At 32.2% G+C, this 19,161-nt stretch overlaps 1 protein-coding gene across 7 annotated transcripts in view; it reads left to right on the forward strand.

Annotated features, from left to right (window-relative positions):
- Positions 1–19,161, forward strand: part of LOC127280594 (teneurin-a) — a 481,913-nt gene that overhangs the window by 454,257 nt on the left and 8,495 nt on the right. For 5 of the 7 annotated variants that reach the window (XM_051303681.1, XM_051303685.1, XM_051303682.1 and 2 more), the window contains 11 exons: positions 627–840; positions 1,297–1,561; positions 1,726–1,856; positions 1,920–2,066; positions 2,544–2,751; positions 6,464–6,490; positions 15,668–15,787; positions 16,719–16,903; positions 17,752–17,903; positions 17,981–18,639; positions 18,721–18,956. In XM_051303681.1, coding sequence (XP_051159638.1) covers positions 627–840; positions 1,297–1,561; positions 1,726–1,856; positions 1,920–2,066; positions 2,544–2,751; positions 6,464–6,490; positions 15,668–15,787; positions 16,719–16,903; positions 17,752–17,903; positions 17,981–18,639; positions 18,721–18,956 — 2,344 coding nt within the window. The remainder of the gene's footprint in view (positions 1–626; positions 841–1,296; positions 1,562–1,725; positions 1,857–1,919; positions 2,067–2,543; positions 2,752–6,463; positions 6,491–15,667; positions 15,788–16,718; positions 16,904–17,751; positions 17,904–17,980; positions 18,640–18,720; positions 18,957–19,161) is intronic. The other 2 variants (XM_051303683.1, XM_051303684.1) reach the window with 2 other exon arrangements.

A 19,161-nucleotide genomic window follows, 5' to 3' on the forward strand; every position in this document is an offset into this window, starting at 1 on the left:
TGAAGGAAAAATGATGCGATTATCTTGAGAGCTATATATATATATATCTATATCTGTACATCTATGTACACATATAGATATAGATAGATCAACCATCTTTCTGTATAGCGAGAACCCCAAACTATGGAGAGGGTGGTTGTAGGATTATCTGCAGGGTCAGGACACGCTGCAGGATTATCTGCACGGATGGGATTTGGAGGAACGTCGCGTAGCACTGCAATGCGTCATTAAAGAGCAATTACTTTCCAGACTAATTCCTTATAAATAAGGAGAGCAGTTGGTTAAATTGGGTCACTGGTAGATGAAGTTTCAAAATCTTAACTTCAATATGAATTCTGCTTTTATAAAAAAAAAAAATATAAAACACACACAGTATCCCTCCAGTCTCATTTAAATCCTTTTTTGTAACTTCTCGCGCGCATCAATTGAAAATAAGTCACGTTTACAGTTTTAATTACTGGTACAGCAAAGTCGTTTTAGTAATTAAGGAAACAATTTTAAAAAGCAGTTTTTCTTTCAACATTTTTTTTTTAAATGATGAGCCAATATATTTAATGAATCAAATAATTTGGTGATTTTTATGAAAAAGTGAAGACCAAACAAGTTTTTGTTTTATGCATTTTAAGGGCGCTGACTGCAGCAAAAGCGTTTGCCCAGTTTTATGTTCGTCGCATGGGCAATATGGAGGTGGCGTCTGTCACTGTGAGGACGGTTGGAAGGGTGCCGAGTGTGATATACCCATTGGGGATTGCCAAGTTCCCGATTGCAACCAACATGGCCAGTGCGTACGAGGTTCATGCATCTGCAATTCTGGATGGAAAGGACCCTTTTGTTCCGAACGTAAGTCATGATTTTATCTATCTATTTATTTTTCCCTATCGTAAAATAACTCTCTTTTTGCACTGATTTTAAGGGCGATATATTTTTTATCGAATTTTTTTAAATTAAAAACCAGATTTCGTAACTTTTCGATAAAAGAGAAAGAGAGATGGAGACAATCAAAACAGAAACGTCTTCTTAAATAACTTGAAATCCCTCGGTGATTCCCTCTCTCTCTCTCTCTGTCTCGCGCGAAATTCCAGAAAATAATGGAATTGTTCTGATCCATAATTTAAAAAGTTGATCCATTCATCGGCGCGCGACCCCTTTGCAATCAGTATTCGGTTAGGAATTGCCAGACGGGACAGGGGGTGGGCGAAGGGGAGGTGGAGAAGCAAAGTTTTACAGTTATCATTAAAGTTTCGTCAACCGAATTGCGAAAGTATCGAGAAAGTAATTGGAAATTGGGGATTGCAGCTGACTGTCCGGATCCCAGCTGCAGTGGACATGGCGCCTGCGTCGCAGGCAAATGCTATTGCAAGGCCGGTTGGCAAGGCGAAAGGTGTAACCAGGTGGACCAAAGAGTCTATCAATGTTTGCCAGGCTGCTCCGAACATGGTACTTACGATTTGGAATCGGCCGCTTGCATCTGCGAGGAGCATTGGACTGGAATCGATTGCTCACAACCGAGCTGTGGACTCGATTGCGGACCACATGGAACCTGCAAGCAGGGTGTTTGCAAGTCAGTGTACACAGCTTGCAATTGACCAAAAAAAAAAAAAAAAACAGATAATCTCTCCCTTATATCACTTGATCCTATCTTGTACCTTTGCATGAAATAAATACTCTTAACATTGAAGACCTCATTATGATCAGAATGTAAAGAAAATAAAAATCTTTTCCCAGATGTCACGACGATTGGACGGGAGCGAAATGTGATCAGAAACCTTGTGATCCAAGATGTGCAGAGCATGGACAATGTAAAAATGGTACATGCGTATGTAGTCAGGGTTGGAATGGAAAACATTGTACATTGCGTGAGTATTAAATAATGAAAGAAAAATTTTAGGAACCAATAAAAAATGTGTATTTCCATTTAGCTGGTTGTGAGAAATCGTGCAGCCGGCATGGGTTGTGCAGTCTCCTTGATGGTGAATACAGCTGTGATTGTGCAACCGGTTGGGCTGGCAGGGATTGCAGTATCCCCCTCGAGATGGAATGTAAAGATGAGATTGATAACGACAAGGGTAAGTTGTTTTTTTTCCCTTGAAAATTCATTGTAAAAAAAAATATTTCCTGAATTTGATGATAATAATAGCAATTTCTCGATTGTTTCGTGAAAGTTGAAATTTCTTTTGATTTCATATTCGAAGCAAAGATTATATTCGCGACGAGACTATATATATATCTCATAAGGGCTTTGAGAATTTCCAATAACGATTGAGTAATTCGATAGGAAGAAAAATGTCAAAGGATAATTGAAAATTTTAATGATCTCTCGGCTCTCTTTATTTTGCCAAAGAAGATAAATATACTTCTTTATTTGATATCCATTTTTTCCTTTATCCATGAAAGATAATCCCGGAAATATTTAAATTTTCATCATAAAGAAATATAAAGTATTGTATATAAAACTACTTAAAAATGAAAACAAAAAAAATCTTAATGGAGATTATTAAATAATAATTCTTTTTTTTTTTTGTTAATAAATGACGATCCTCCAGATGGAATGATCGACTGTTCGGATAGTGAGTGCTGTTCACATGAAGCGTGCGCTGATCACATAATGTGCCTTGCCAGCAATGATCCTGTTGAGGTTCTTCTCCGAAAGCAGCCACCAAGTGTAACTGCATCCTTTTATCAACGCGTCAAATTTCTAATCGAAGAGAACAGCGTACAGAGTTACGCACACACGGACGAGTACGGTGAAAGGTAGGTTTTGTTTTTAGGATACGTTTAAAGACAGACACCGTGATATTTTAAAAAATAGAAAATTGCAGTGACTAATCAATATTGATTACCATCTGCCTCGTCAGACGCTTCAGTTTCAATTAAACTCCACTTATAATTCAATAATTTAAGAATACATTTTTCGAGATACTTTTTCTTAGTCAATTAAAAAAAAAAAATTTGGAACTCGATTGAAACCCAAGCGTCTGATGAGTATAGAGTTCGGTAAAGATTTCAGTGACCAACAAAAATGAAAAAAAAAGAACTGGTAAAAAATTCGGATACGGTTTCGTTACTATTTTGGCATGACACGCGTTTAGTTGTCTTTTTTTTCTCTTAAAAATTTAAAAAGCATGCCTCGAACGGTTACTGGATAATAAAAATTAAAATCGTTGAAAATCGTCGCTCGTATTTGATAACGTCGCTTATTGATGAAACCATGATATTTAATTGGTGCATGGCTATATCGAAAGTACTAATTGGCAAACTTGATCGTACGCAAAAAAAAACTCACAATAGGGGAATTGATCCTAATTACAATTTTGCTAAAAAAAAACTATCTGTTTTTTATTTAAAAAATTTTTTTTTACTACTCGCTTGTGAATCATTTTCAAATGCAATGTCCATGTAGTTGAATAAAATAATTCCTTTTTCTATAAGAGCCCTCCCGTCTTGAATTTAAATAAAAAGTTCCTCTTTTTCATCATCAAATACCATCTCCTTTTTCTCTCTCTCTTTATACCTTCTCCACTTGCAAAGCTAATTCTCTAACTCTTGCGCAAAAATTCGATTCCCTTTGTGTTAACTCAAAACATTGAAATTCCAATTTGATATAAAAAAAAAATCTTGAGACGCTTTTTCGAGAGACTTGACAAACCGGAATCCCTCTTTGATAATCCGAACGGCCAATGCCACGGGCAATATAATCTTTCTTTTGAAAAAGAAGAAATAAAACAAAAAAAAAAAAGAAAAAATTCCAACTTTGTACTTTCCAACTCGACAAATGTATTCCCCTGTTGTGAGAGAGCGTATCGATTGTCAAGAATATTTGTTTCGATCAATTGTACTCGGTAAGAACGGGCCACCCAAGTTGCATCGGTGCAGAGAACCGTGTTGTTGTCGGAGGAGAAAACTTCACCCATCCACCTCTTTTTTGTGGGTGGGGGATGTCGATTCTGTCACCTTTGGACCATCCCTTTCCTCGTGTATCAAACCACCCCCGCCCCTAACCCCAATTCCCTCCCTCAAATGCCAGGAGCACCGACGATCACCTCGGAAGCACTGACGATCAAAGGACCTTGTCATTGCTTTACTTCTACTTAGATTCCTCCCGGCTATATATGTATATGTTGCCCGTTAATGTGACGGTTACAAAGTTCATGACGGGCGCTCATTTTCCAACGTTCAATGAAACTTTGAACACAAAGTAGACGTTCCGCTTCTCGATCAACTGAAAACCAGAATATACTAATCGACCGAGTTCTCATTCAAAATTCTATATAGTTTCAAACGATGACCTAGATATCGACATTATCCTGATTAATTTTTTACTATATTTGTATCGGAATCTTTAAAAAAAAAACTACAATTTATTGTCAAAGAACCGAAAATTGTTATACCGTCTAAAAATTAAAAAAATGTCAGAAGCTTTTTTCTAATTAAAAATAATCTAGTATAAAAAACTTTCTAAAAATGAATTTTCGGCCGAATAAAAAATTATTCATTATCTAGTATGAAAAACTTCCAACCCTGGATTCTTGTAGTTTTCAACTTTCATACTGCAATGATAAAAATTGCAGGCAGCAAAAAAATTATTCATCATCTAGTATGAAAAACTTCCATATAAATTGGATTATGTAGTTGTCGACTTCCCAAATATTTCGACACTAATAAAAATTATTCATTATCTAGTATGAAAACACTTCCAAACATTGGATCCTTAGAATTTTTAATTACCGTACTACAGGTAATAATAATCATTGCAGGAAGCATAAAAATTATTCATCATTTAGTATGAAAAACTTTCCAAATAGTGGATTTTTGCAAATAGTCCTTTCACCTGTAACAGAAAGTAAAATATTTTTTAGTAACTAATATCAAAGTTAAATAACATTCAAGAAATTCCCCCCAATCATGCAAAGAAGGATGGAGTTCATTTTTCCGAGAGTGATGCGAGGTGAATACATATTTACAATTTCGTGGTGCGACTGGTATTCGAGGGGTTCGTGTACGTTGTCTAGTGTTGCTCCTTTTGTGTGTAAACCCTACCAAAACCACCCCCTTCAAAAAAAAAAAAAAAAAAAAAAAAAAAAAAAAAAAAAATGAGAAAAAAAACCCAAGCCCAAATGCGGCCAAAATTCAAAATTCACGACTAACAACATAGTGTCGTTTGCGGGTGAATAATTTTATTTCAGTGTTGTTTGCTTTCACGTATTTTATATACTTTTGTTTTTGTGTTTCTCATTTTTCTTATATTTGATTTGCCGCCGCGTATCCAATCAATCGCGATTGTCAAAAAAAAAAAAAAATTCGAAATAAAACGAAATTCATGGTAAAACTTTTTTTTATATTGAAGAAAACGTATTTTCAGAAAAAAAGTCTATAAAAGAAACGTGTCTAAAAAAAACGTTTATATGTCTTATAAAAAAAAACGTGTTTAGAATATAAAAAGACGTCGGATCGGGACGCCCAATAAGAATTCTGGGCAAAGAGTCACTTTATCACCTAGAACACAAAGACAATATATATATAAGAACGTCTCGATCCGACGATCAAAAATAGTTCCATCAATATGGTAGACACAAGTTTGAAATTGTGAGAGAATAACACCGCTTTTTTTGTCGTTTTTCACCGAGGAGAATTTTTTTTTTTTCATTCCAAGTACTTCAAAAGCACTTTTGTGTAAGCACATATGTGGAAGATTAAAAAGCTGATGGATACGAGAGATACTTTAAGACATCGATTTCATAAAAAAAAAATAAATAGTGAAAATGAAGGACTAGGAGAAATAATCGTCAAACTGTTATCAAGTGTCACTATAATTATATATAAATGTGTTTTTGTTACGTAGTTTCCAACTTGTGTCCGTCATATGTTTTTTATACCACTCTATGTTGAATGAGTCTGAGAGTGATTGAGTTCATGTGCGTGGCTGAAACGATCGCGTGTCCGTTGGGTGAGCTTGATTAGTGTGTGTCTACGTCTATTGTTTCTGTAAAATGGCAATACGCAGCATTGCAAGGAGCGTTCGCTTACTCGTTTCCGCTACTGGAAAATTAACATTTCCTATATAGTGTTGGAAAATTAATTCGATTGTTACAAGAAAACCCTAAAAAAAAGAGGGTAAGACCCTGATCCAATTCGTATCAACCCCCCATGTAGAAAAAAAAAAATAATCCCATGCGCAAAAAAGTGCCATTTAAGATTCATTTTTCTCTTTTTATTATCAAGGGACGGGGAAAAAAATCATGACAATAAAAAAAAGAAGAGGAAAACGAATAAGGGGAAAATCTTATTTTGAAAAATAAATGAAGTTAGAAAAATTAAAAATACCCATGGGAATTTCTTTTTTTTCAAAAATATGGAGGGGGGATTAAAATCGCAAATTGCGATGCTGCGTATTGACCGCAAAACGTGGGTTCTTGTGACCGTGTGGTAACGCCCTTTCTTCTCGTTGGTTTTTTCCCACACGTAGTGCGTTCTGGAGTTCCTTTACACCGCGGTAAGTTGCAGCTCAGCTCTCGCTAAATCGTTCATGTCCAACCATCTTAATGCTCGTCGCTCGTTTCATTATATCATCTTTACATGTATTTTTTTTTTGTTTTTTATTTCGTATGAGCTCCCTCAATTTATTAGCCTGTTCCGCCTTTATTTTACTTTTATTCTTGCTGATAAGTGAATATTTTTTTATTTTTTTGTTATCTTAAATGTACAAAATGACACAATTCTTTTTCTTTATATATATAAATCTTTTTGTTGTTGTTCGTCTAAAAAAACAAAAATTCAAAATCTTCTTTTGCGTTGCTGTTTTTAAAAATCGTCTCCGCTTGTTTCTCGTAATACACTTTCCTTTTGTTACTATTCTTATCACACTGTTTATTGCTTTTCATATAAATACCTTTATCCCAGTGCTGTGTGAACTTGTCTTGCGTCAAGTCGTACTCTGTCTTCGACAAAAAAAATTGTTTCTTTTGCAGCGTCCCTTTTTAGATTCCTTAAAAAGAAAAAAAAAGATAAAGATTAGAAAAAAATTTTCCTTTTTTAAAAAAAAAATCGAGACTTGGTTTCCAATTTTTTTTTGATTCATATGAATAATAAAATAGTACAAAGACTATATTAAGATTTATAAGAAAAAAAGAAAATTTAATTAATGCGGGGAATTTTTTTTATAAAAGGGAACGCTGCATTTTATGATTAGTTTTCATTTTTAATATTAATGTAACGTTTGTACGCGGGTACAAGCAGAGTCCTAAGTAAAGAGAAAAGATGTTTGGTTAACGTTGACCAAACTTGGTCCCGAAATTAGCCAGCGAACTTTCAAATGTCGAAAATTAGGTCGACATTCTGAATATTCGACTCCGTAAGCGCTATGGAAATTCCGGATGACAAAAGAAGCTTGGCACTGCCTCACAAGTTTTTCGAATTGCAAATTTTTTCCTTCCTTCTCGACGACCAATAACGAAATTTCTCCCGAGCCAAATAGTTGCACTTGATTTACCCAAAATTTATCTCATTTGAAACTTACTCTTTTGGTAAAAAAAGGGAAAGGGGAGTTGAAACAAAAATTTCCTTTCCCAAGTTTTTCTAACCTATAATTTCCCAACTTTTATTACTTTAAACTTTTTACCAAAGTTCTTTTCTCCTTAAAGAAAGAGAGCATTAATAATTAAAACAAAAAATGTTTATTGGTTATGTTACAATTTTTTTTTATCATCCCATTCTGTTTGGTTAAATGTTAAACATTCCATCTTAATAAAAATATGGTAGTTTAATTAACTATTTTTGAAAAAAAAATTTTTTATAAACTTACCAAAACAGAATTTTAATGAGTTTCTTCTTTCATGAAATTCTTTTTCCCTGGAAGAAAACAATAGAGCATAAAATTACGATTTCATGAGATGGGTAACATTTTTGATAAAGAATTCTGATTGGCTGGTCATTTATGGAAATATTACGAACCAATCAGAAACAATGTATTCAAATATTGCTAGAAATTCACCTAGATATCGATATTTTATACTTTAAGGTGAGTTCACAATTCGATTTAGTTTGGAAAGAAAAATAAATAGAACTAAAAATATTCCAAGAAGAATTTAAATTTGGCATGAAAAAAAATTCAATAACAAAATCTGTACATTAAAAAAAATGTAACTAGAGACCAGGGATGGGAAATTGTCCAACTTGGGTATATTCTAAAAATCGATTTTGAATCCCGGAATTTCCAGAAGGCTGAAGCTAAACGGTCGAAGGAATAACTTGAAGTTGACATTTTCTACGTGTTCAATGCATACACTCACGTCACGTAGTCCGCGTCGTTGTTCTCTGCTCGTGCCCGCAATAGTAGCGTAACTATTAGTTTTCCCAGCTGTCACGCTCGTCCGATCGTTCATACTTCGTGACAACGTTTTGGGGGGGACGTGAAGGAAGGGGGGAGGGAGGGAAGTTTCTCTACCTCCTCTTTCCCTATCACCAATTGTCGTCGGATGTACGCCTCGACGTTAGAGACATAATGCCAGTACTGTCCTTCGAACAAAAACCACGTACCATATACAAATATTTATGTACTGCAAAAACAGTACTAAAACCTGTCTACTCTGTGTTATCTGTGGTATGTCGTCAGATTGTTGTTTTTCTTTTCTGTTATGTCTTGTCTATTTCTTGTCCTCTAGTGCGTCAAAGACCTTGTATTAGTATTATATGCTAACGTATTTTTATTATTAAAAAATTGGTCTTGTGTTGTTTATGTTACTGCCAGGCTTGCACTATGCGTACCTTGTCGAATTATATCTATAGTGAACGTCCTTAGCATCCACACACTTAGCTTGCCCATCCCTGTATCATCTCTCTTACAAAAAAAAAAAAAAATTGAAAAAATAATTCTTTATACGATAACAGTTGGTGTCATAAAATTCTAATAATTATTCAAAAAAAATACACTGAACTTAAGGTCCATTCACATGTCGTAAATGTGATTGGTATTCCTTTACTTTTTCTTTTACGACAACATGTGAATGCACCTTTAGATTCGATATATCGAATAAAAGCACAACTGTAATCGTACCTTTAGAATTTTATTCCATTATCACAAAAGTTACGCAAATACATTTTAAAAAAACAAAAAAGATAGGATCTCAATTCGTTAAAATTTTTTCACAATTATACACAAAAATTTACGCAAAATACGGTGTTATGTAAGTAGGCAGTACGTAACATACCTTTACGTAAATAGGTAAATTACGTAAAATACTACTTTTTACGTAAAACACTGTATATTATGTAATTTTTTATAAGTGTAAATTTTTGAATTGAGATTCTAAATTTAAAAAAAGTAAACAAAATCAAAGGTTATATATCGAAAATGAGACTTCGATGGGCAACCTAAAACACACATCGCCGACTGATTCATCAACACTTGATCATTTGTTTTTGTCTCTCTTTTTTTTTTATCTTCTTAATTGACAAAAGTGCCTATACACGGGTCATGTGCAAATAAAGATAACGCGACCGGGTACTGTATTTATTTGCAAAGAGGGCCACTGGGGTGGGAGGAATAAATTAACAATCGGCAAATTTGTCGGACTGTTAATTAAACGCGGAGGAAATAAAAAATAAAACGAACCCGAAACCCTTCGTCCCAACGTCCCTTGTCTGCGTCTTAAAAATCTACCAATTGTCCTTGAAAAATTATCCAAACCAAAACCTTGTGTCTGTCTTTATCCAATCCAACCGTATCAACAAACAAAAAAAAAAAAAAAAAGAAAAGAAGGAAAGAAAGAAAAAAGTAATCCACTTAAATTAAACCCGATGCCGTTTCTAAATCATCAATTTTTAACAAGCGTCAAAAATATTTCGTGCCATGAAAAATTAATATTAGAAATAAAAAAAAATACAATAACGAATTTATTTCTATTTCGCGTGTATATATTATGTTTTTGAAATGATGCTCGTTTTAAATTTATTTATTTGCGACATAAAGTTGAGGATTTTTTCCCTCAAAAAAAAAAAAAAAAAAATACGTGACTTGAATCGTTTATAAAATTTAAAAGAAAAATCGAGCAACATTTCACCAACTGTTCAAATCACAATAAACGCGTTTACGAGCCAAAAAAAAAATAACACATCGGATTTTCATTATTTCGTTGTATATTTTTTTTTTAATTATTTTTTTTTTTCCTCTTTAAATTCATCATTATATAGGTTTGGCGTCTGTCTTGAAGATATCCGTGTATTTTCAATTGTATTATGTTGTCATATCACGTTATTATGGTTTCCCATGATTTACAGTAGTGATGACAGTGCCTGCCACCTATCGCTGAGACTTTCTTGGAGGATCGGCACTTGGCCGTGTTTTCAAGTTTCTTCATCAACAACGAATAATAAAAAAAAAAAAAATGTTCTTTTTATAACACAACAAATATTTTCCATACCAACAAGGCTCTTTCAATTCATCCTTTTTTTCTTTTTTCATTTAACTTACTTTTCTATATTAAAATCAACTTGTAGATAATTAAAAAAAAAAGAAAAAAAAATTTTGTTTTCGAGATTAAAGAGAAAGAAAGAGAGAAAATAAGGTTTTCTATAAAAAGACTCACTTTAAGATGTATTGAAAAATTTCCAATTCCTTTAGAATCTCTTCTTTTTCTTTTAATTTCGCAAAAACAAATTGCGAAAATAAAACTATCCAATTTCTATCAAAGACATGAAAGTCATTGAAAAAAATAATGAAATTATGAAGAAAATTTCAATAATTAAACTGTTTTAAACAGTAACGTATTTGGGTTACATAAAATACGATTTGTTATGTAAAATAACGTACGTTACGTAAAATACGGTTTGTTACGTAAATACTGTATTTAACGTACACATAATTTCTTATCCTCATTACAATATTTACGATTTATTTACTCGAAACAAAAAAAAAATAATATTTAACAATAGAAAAGTAAGATATTGGCAGAGCCTTGTTTTAAACTCAGAAAAAGAAACTATTCAAGAGCTGATATTTGATATCAAGTTTCAATATTAAATATAGAGGGTAAGTCTAACTAAATTATCAATCTTTTAATAAATTTGAAAAATTGAAAGTAAGTGCTTAAAAAAAAGAAAAAGAAGAATTGCAATTAAATTTCAATTTTTAGAACAGCTTCAGAAATAACCCTTTAATTGTCAATTTTCAAAAGTTAACATAATTGTTTTAATTAAAAAAAAAAAAAAGAAAAACATTTTTCCAATATAAAAACATTACTGCATTTTTATTTTATTTTTGCAAAAAAAACTATTATTTTCTTCTTCAAAAGTGATTATTATTTACGGATGAAAAAAAAATTGACTTTTCCGTAAAAAGATTTTTAAAGGCCCCCAATTTTTAAAAAGCTTTAAAATTTTAACAACTCCATAAAAAAAATATATTTTCCATAAAACATATATTTCTTTTTTCTATAAAATAAATTGGCAATTAAAGGGTTAATCACTCGCTATTAAATGGCTTTCTTTCCTATACTGCAGCTTGTTTTTTTTTTTTTAGTGAATTATTTTCAATATTCATAAAATGTAAAACTGGTAAAATTAAATAAAATTGAAAAAGAAACGCCAGTTTTAGTCGGAAAAAAAATTCCGTATATTAGATATAACAAGGGAAGAGAAAAATAGAAGAAAAATGATTTGATAATTATTTTCTTTAATTTCTAGTTACGATCTAGTAATATCGAATTATGGGGAATTTTTTTTTCTCGAGCAAAACTGGCGAATTTAAAAAGAAAAAATAAAATTTTCAAACTAAAGAAAATTGTAGAATTTTCAGTTTTTTTTTATTAAAAAAGAAAAATTAGTTTATAGACTCGACCATTTAAATGAAAGAATCTTTAATAATTTCTTTTACTGAGGATTTCTATTTTTTTTTGTTCCTGTTATGTTGGTGTTAGTGGGACAAATCGATTCGTTGCAGGATCGATAGTGAGAAAGTTGATACGTGTACGATCCTCCAAGGACCAATATGATTTCCCCTATGCAGTTCCTTAGGGACTGAGTAAAGGCCTTTCTCCAATAGGATCTTAAACTCTTGCGTTGCGTATGCATTGCGTCGGTTGCTATTGGCAACCAATGCTAAAATCAACGCGTCAGTCACGCAACGCAAAAGTTTAGGTTCCTATTGGAGAAAGGCCTTAATATCTGTCGCCTCAAACCCACACACATATATATACATATATATAGTATATGTCACACATGCGCGCACTTGATACACTGGCACATACACAATTGCAGATATACAATACGCACGCGCGCGCGAATCTACATCCCCGGCAAATCACCCCCCCCCCCCCCTTCTCTCGAATGTATATATATAATAATAATAATAAACTGTGTTACACAGTTTATATACCTGGTACCTATTGATTTCATTATATTCAGCACATATACACACGTGACTGCTTTAACATTATATCAGCTTGATAATATTTCGACTTATTGCCAAAAAGAAAAAAAAAAAAAAAAAAAATTACCTACATTTATCAATCCTTAATTTTATTGTACATCATTTACGTCTATACATTACAAATCCTAATGATATTTTATAAGTGCATGAAATTCCATTTTATATGATCTTTGACCTAGGTTTATCCACAGTATGTGGTTCAATGTGTATCAAAAAATCAATCCTGGCTGCCATTTGTCCCGAAATGCGAAAAGAGCGTCATCTCTTGAATAAATCGATCAGCACTGTTAGAAATTTCTTTGTTAAAAAAATGTTGCACTTTTTTGAAATATTAACACTTTTCTTTAATAGTGTTATGTAATAATCGAGAAAAATTTCATAAAAAAAGCTTAAAGTGGGTGAAAAAAATAACTAGATTAAATACCTATCCATCCCTGGCTGTAATTTTGCAATGAGATAAATAATGTTATATTAAACTTAACCATCCCTGAAATGATAGTAATTAGTTACTAGAACCTAAAGCTGCGTTCATATTCTGCTTTTCTATACAATAGAAATGAAAGCTTCCCATCTCTGGACTGACCAGAAATGGGAAACAAGGATGGATAAGTTCAAAATATTTTAAACCTATCCATCCCTGTCAGACGATAAAAACTCGGGAAGATGCCCACTGGCCAAAGTTCCAATTTGTCACAATTCTCGATGAACTACCGCACTCTGCTCTAGCGACAATTTAGTGACATTCTAGTTAAAATTAAGTTACTATAGTCACTAAATTTTCACTAGAGCAGGGTGCAATAGTTGATCGAAAATAACTTTGGTAACTTTCCAGTCATTATACTTAAGCTACGTTCATACCCCACCAAAAATATTTAGAAAAACTACTAGGAAAAACAAGGAAGCATAAAAAAAAAGTTTAATTTACCAACCAATCAGAACTCATTTTCTCCAGTAAAGAAAAATTTCCGGTTCAATGAATTTTATTCCAAACAAGTGACAACAGGAATATTAAGCACTCTTATTCAAACAAATGATTAAATAAATACTGACTCTATAAGCCCCGCAATTGATTGTGATACTTTATTCTCAATTCCACTCTATTGTGCTAATTTACACAGAGTAAGCATCGGTACCCTGAAAAAATAATTAACAAAATTTAAAATACACACTTCTGATTGGCTGGTAATTTTATCGACAAAAAACATTCGTTTTGTAACAAAAAAAAAGTTCATTTTTACCTGACCACATAAATTTACTAAATTCTTTTATTTTTTTTTTTGTCGTAAAATACTCGTGTTGTTAGATAACTACATATATTATCTAGAGATGGTGTATTATACATTCCCAACCTTGGAGTACACCGCAAAATCGCGGTCTCGAGTTGGCAACACTGCTTGCTATGTTGAAAAGTCAGGTTTTCTCTTCCCGAGAGCGCAAAACTCGAGTGTAGTCTCTCATGAAAAATATTCCCCAGAGATCGTTCTCTGAAAGGAAAATATTCTCTCAAATTTTCAAATCTCTCGAGTTTTTAAAATAACAAAACTAACGTCGAGTTGCAAGAATAACTGAACTTTTTTTTTTTATTATTATTTCCTTCGCCGGCAGTTTCTAACAATCAAGTCGTAAATTAATATTTTAAAAAAAAGAATATTAATCTTGTCGAGTATAGTCTTTTTTTAAAATTAGAATTGTCAATAGTTTGTAGATTACAGAATAAAAATTTTTGAGATTTAAAAGAAATTATTTAAACATTTTTTTGTAAAACAGGGATGGATAAGTTTAATATATTATAGACCTACCCAACCTTGGCAAAACAATTACATTCATGTAGAAACATTTTAGAAAAATATATTTGTAATTTTAAAATCAATCAATGAAAATTACATTCGATACTATCAAATAATTCGTGCCTTATGAACGGAGCATAATATTCCCTACACTGCCATTCTCTTGTTCGATAGTATCGAATGATTGTAAAATTTGATTGGCTCATTCTAATGGCACAATGAGTTTCCTATTAGAATCAGCGAATCAAGTTTTACAATCTCTCTCAATATATCGACAAAATGCAAAGTTCTCACCACAATACGAGAATTATTATTCCAAATCATCTCATCCGTTATTTAACTACATTTTTATATCACAAATATTATTTTTATCTTTTACTAAACATTTTTTTATTATTTATTTAAAATATTTTCTATTTATTATTAATATAATAACTATTAATAAATAATTATTATTAAATAATAATTAATAAACAATTTAAAAATAATAGTAAACAAAATAAATATAAAAAGAAAAATCGACTTTAAAAAAAAATTTCAATTCATAAAGTGTAATTAACTTTTTACTCACTTTTCAAATAGTATCGCGAATATCAAATTAACTTCCGCTTTGTATAAAGTGACAAACAAACTGCAAATGAAAAAAAAAAAGATATTTCTAACAGTGTTACAAGTTAAGGTACAAAGCATGAAACGCAATAAGGTCGCCTGTCAAATCCGCTTTTATCAAATTTTTTTTTCCTTCCTTTTTTTTTTAAATTGCAAATAAAACGACCTCTTGATTCGCAAAGTCTGGCCTTTTAATGCTTATCGGGCAAAACCTTGTGAAGTGGATCCACATTGTTCCGGACCTACTCGATTCGGTTATTGGCAGCGGTAACTACTTTGTATCGAGACTAGAATGGCACGCAAATTGAATTGCGAATTGTATTGGCAGCCAAGTGCGAATATTGAAACGCACTGAACCGTTCGCCAAACGGTGTAGCTGATTCGATGAACCTCCGTTGTGTTGATGCATCTTTTAACGAACACAAACGCGTTCAAAATTATGATGCTTGTAAAATGAAAATTTTTCATGTAATCTTATTAATATAAAAAAAAGGAAATTTTTTCTTTCCCGACAATTTTTCAATAATTAGTTTATTCGATTGTTTAGGAAAAAAATGCGGGAAAAAATAAGATAATATCAGGGTTGGGTAGCAGCTTTTTGAATATTGTTCAGTTTTTGATTCGTTGGCGGGAAAATTCAAATATTCGGATTTAAAAAATATTGTATTTAAAAAAAGAGTGATATTTTATTAAATCGATTAATTTTTGGTAGTAATAATAATAATAATAATAATAACAGTAATAAAAATTGTGAATCAAATCAGCTACGCCTTGGTAACACAAAAGTGAATCCCTGAAAAATATATATTAAGTATGGAAAAGATCATCATTTTTTGAATTTATATAACAGCCGAGTGGCAGTTATGCGAGGCCAGGTTGTTACGGAACAAGGACTTGGAATTGTAGGCATTCGTGTCTCTGTTGACAAAGACTCACGATTTGGATTCACTTTAACCAGAGCTGGTGGATGGTAAGCAAATATTTTTATCTTTTTCTAAATTTACATGTCGATTAGAAACATAAAAACAAAAAATTGTTATAATTACACACGAGGGAAAATATTCGGATTAATTCATATTGCTAAAGTAATATTAGCCATAATGAAATTAAACAGCTTTAAAGTCCATTAGGAAAATGAATGATAGCGATAAAATTTTACTAAAGGACAATATTCACAAAAGCCACATTATTTATTCCACTAATTAACAAGTTACATTAATGGTTTTTCATTTAGAATTTCATAATTTATATAAATTTAATTTAATAATATATATACCTAATATAGTTTATTAATTAATTTTGTCAAATGTAATTCTATAGGAGATATTTTTTGAATTTTAATTAATTTAAAAAAATTTCATAATAATTTATTTTTAAAACTCATCTATTAAATTCTCATAGTTTTTTATCACGCTTTTTTTTTGTTCATTAATTAATTAATATCAGAGAGTAATAAAACATATATGAATTTAATAAAATGATGTAAAGAATTTTATAAAAATGATAATAAATCGAGAGGTAAAAGAACGAGTTTAATTTAGAAAGCAGAGAAATTACTAATAATTAATAGACCAATATTCTTATATATTGATCCAGTGATAATTTCAACTTTTCCAATGACATTATAGAGACATTATATCAGAGGGAGAGTAATTTTAATCTTTCTTTGCACGTCACTATCATCTCGTAAATTATTAACATTATATAAATCCAATAACAGTCGGACAAATTTCCAAGAGTCAATTATAAGAGATTAATTATTATTATTATTATCTGTAATTTTGTTTTTATCCTTTAAAACTCGATGTGAAAAGAAAAATTAAATGTAAAGAATAAAATTTTAAAATTGCATACAAAATTGTGCAATTGTATTCAAATGATAATAATTTGATTCGAAACAGGTTCGACGTTCTCGTTAATGGCGGAGGTGCAGTGACTCTTCAATTTCAACGAAGTCCTTTCAGGCCTCTCACGCGAACAGTCTTTGTACCATGGAATCAAATTGTGGTTCTACCGCCAGTCGTAATGACTTTAAGCGAAGGAGGCGATTCATCAAAATCTAAGCAACCACCCAGTCCAGCTGTTGGTATGTAAAATTTAATAGTTTCATCAAAAACATTTTTTTTGATTGTGATCAACATTTGTGGACGTTTCGGTGTTTTATAAAAAAGAAAATCATTTCTTAACCCCCTCCAAAAAAAAAAAAAATTGCAAATAATTATATTTCACATCATATTGTGTTAGTCGATTATTATTAATTGTATTCGTTTCCCAATACCCTTTGAGGGTCAATTCACTTATTAAGAAAAAAACAATTTTATTCAACATTTAATTATTTATTTTTACTAATTTTTCTAAATTTTTATCGATTTTTATCTCCTTTTAGTAGCGATCCACCTCTGCTTATCACCCTAGTAACATTATTACTTCTTTGAATTCTAAAGGTAGAGCAGGGCTGGGTAGTCACAAATCAGAAGCGACGAACATTTTGTGATTTGTGACTACCCAGCCCTGGTCTACCTTTTGAATTCAAAGAAATAGTAATGTTAATAGAGTGACAAGCAGGGGTGGGTCGCTACTAAAAAAAATCTCCGAAAATAACCAGTCAATTAGAAACATAGAACATTTTTTAATTTTTAACAACCGAACCCCGTTTCAATTTTATTTTCTAACCTAAAAATTGAAAATTCTAAAGAACTAAATTTTATTTTTTGGCACGATTGCAATTTTTTTTATCAAATAATAGTGAATTGGCCCCTATGTGTGTTGAAAGTACTTCAATGTTCAGTGTATACATATATATAATTGAAATTTGATGTAAGATCTCATCATTGTGATGTTGTCTACTCGTTCGTGCGTGTACTCGTTCAATTGCCGTCCATTGTTGTTCCTAATCTCAAGTATTCTATTAATTGACTCCATAAAATATAATAGGCTTCCCAGGGTTTTCAGTGGGTTTATTTGGATTGAATGGACCATGCGAGGAGCACGATCACGAAACACTACGACCAATCATTGTTGACACATGGATGCCCGAAAAAGTTGGCGGTTTACCTGGCAAGAGTTTGGTCTTTGCCGAGACTCAGGTAAATTTATCAAAAAATTTCTCATTCTTTAATATCAAAATTAGAATTTTTTTTTTAAAAACAAAACCCTTTTGTAGATTGTTCAAGAGAGTATTGCAATTCCGGGATCGAATCTCCACCTGATGTATCAGAGTAGTCAGGCTGCGGGCTATTTGTCAACAGTGAGAATGCAACTAACGGGGTCATTTATTCCAAAATCACTGACTCATGTTCATGTACATGTGGAAATTGAGGGTTCATTGCATACAAAAACATACGAGGCTGATCCTAATTTAACGCATACATTCGCTTGGAACAAGAGAAATGTGTATAAGCAAAAGGTTTATGGTATTGCGCAAGCGAAAATCTCCATTGGCTATCAACATTCGACATGTCCATCAGTCATTTGGGAAACACAAACCGCAACATTGCAAGGTTTCGATGTTGATATTTCGGATGTTGGCGGTTGGGGTTTGGATATTCATCATCACTACAATTTCCATGAGGGAATTTTGCAAAAAGGCGATGGATCGACACTTCATTTCAAACAATATCCCCGTACGGTTAAAGTCATCATGGGCACGGGACTTCAGAGAAAATTACAATGCGAAGATTGCAATGGATTAGCGAAAGACGCACTACTCCTAACACCAGTTGCTCTAACAAGTGGACCCGATGGCAGTATCTATGTGGGTGATTTCAATCTTGTTCGCCGTATCACACCCGAGGGAAAAGTCTACACTGTTCTCAAGCTAAGGTAAATTAATGTCTAATATTAAAAAAAAAAAAAACTGGCTCCTATAAGGAAAGTTTAAATTAATCTTTTATTACCTTTCAGAGCAACGCAAGTGGCTTATCAATACTACATCTGTGTATCACCAGCCGATGGTCATTTATACATAAGCGATCCTGAGAAACACCAAATTCTAAGAGCACTTTCCTTGGACGAAGTCCAAGATCCTGATATAAATATTGAACCAGTTGTTGGTAGTGGCGAACGCTGTATACCTGGTGATGAGGGTCATTGTGGCGATGAAGGACCTGCCATACGAGCAAAACTTGCTCACCCAAAAGGTAATCATTAATTTTATCCGCCAAGGTAGTTGGAATAATTATTTACCATGAGCCTAAAGTGTCGTCTAATTTAAAATTAATTGATAACGAAGATTGATTAGTTTCCCCACGTAGAGGGAAATGATAAATGGAGTTATTTTTAATCTCCAGTTACAGTACTTATAATTAATTTCCCTTTGACTTTTTTTAAAACGGATTTTCCTCT

Source organism: Leptopilina boulardi, unplaced genomic scaffold (assembly GCF_019393585.1).
Source record: "Leptopilina boulardi isolate dan_hultmark-lab unplaced genomic scaffold, ZJU_Lbou_2.1 LbouV2_248, whole genome shotgun sequence".
Taxonomy (NCBI): Eukaryota; Metazoa; Arthropoda; class Insecta; order Hymenoptera; family Figitidae; genus Leptopilina; species Leptopilina boulardi.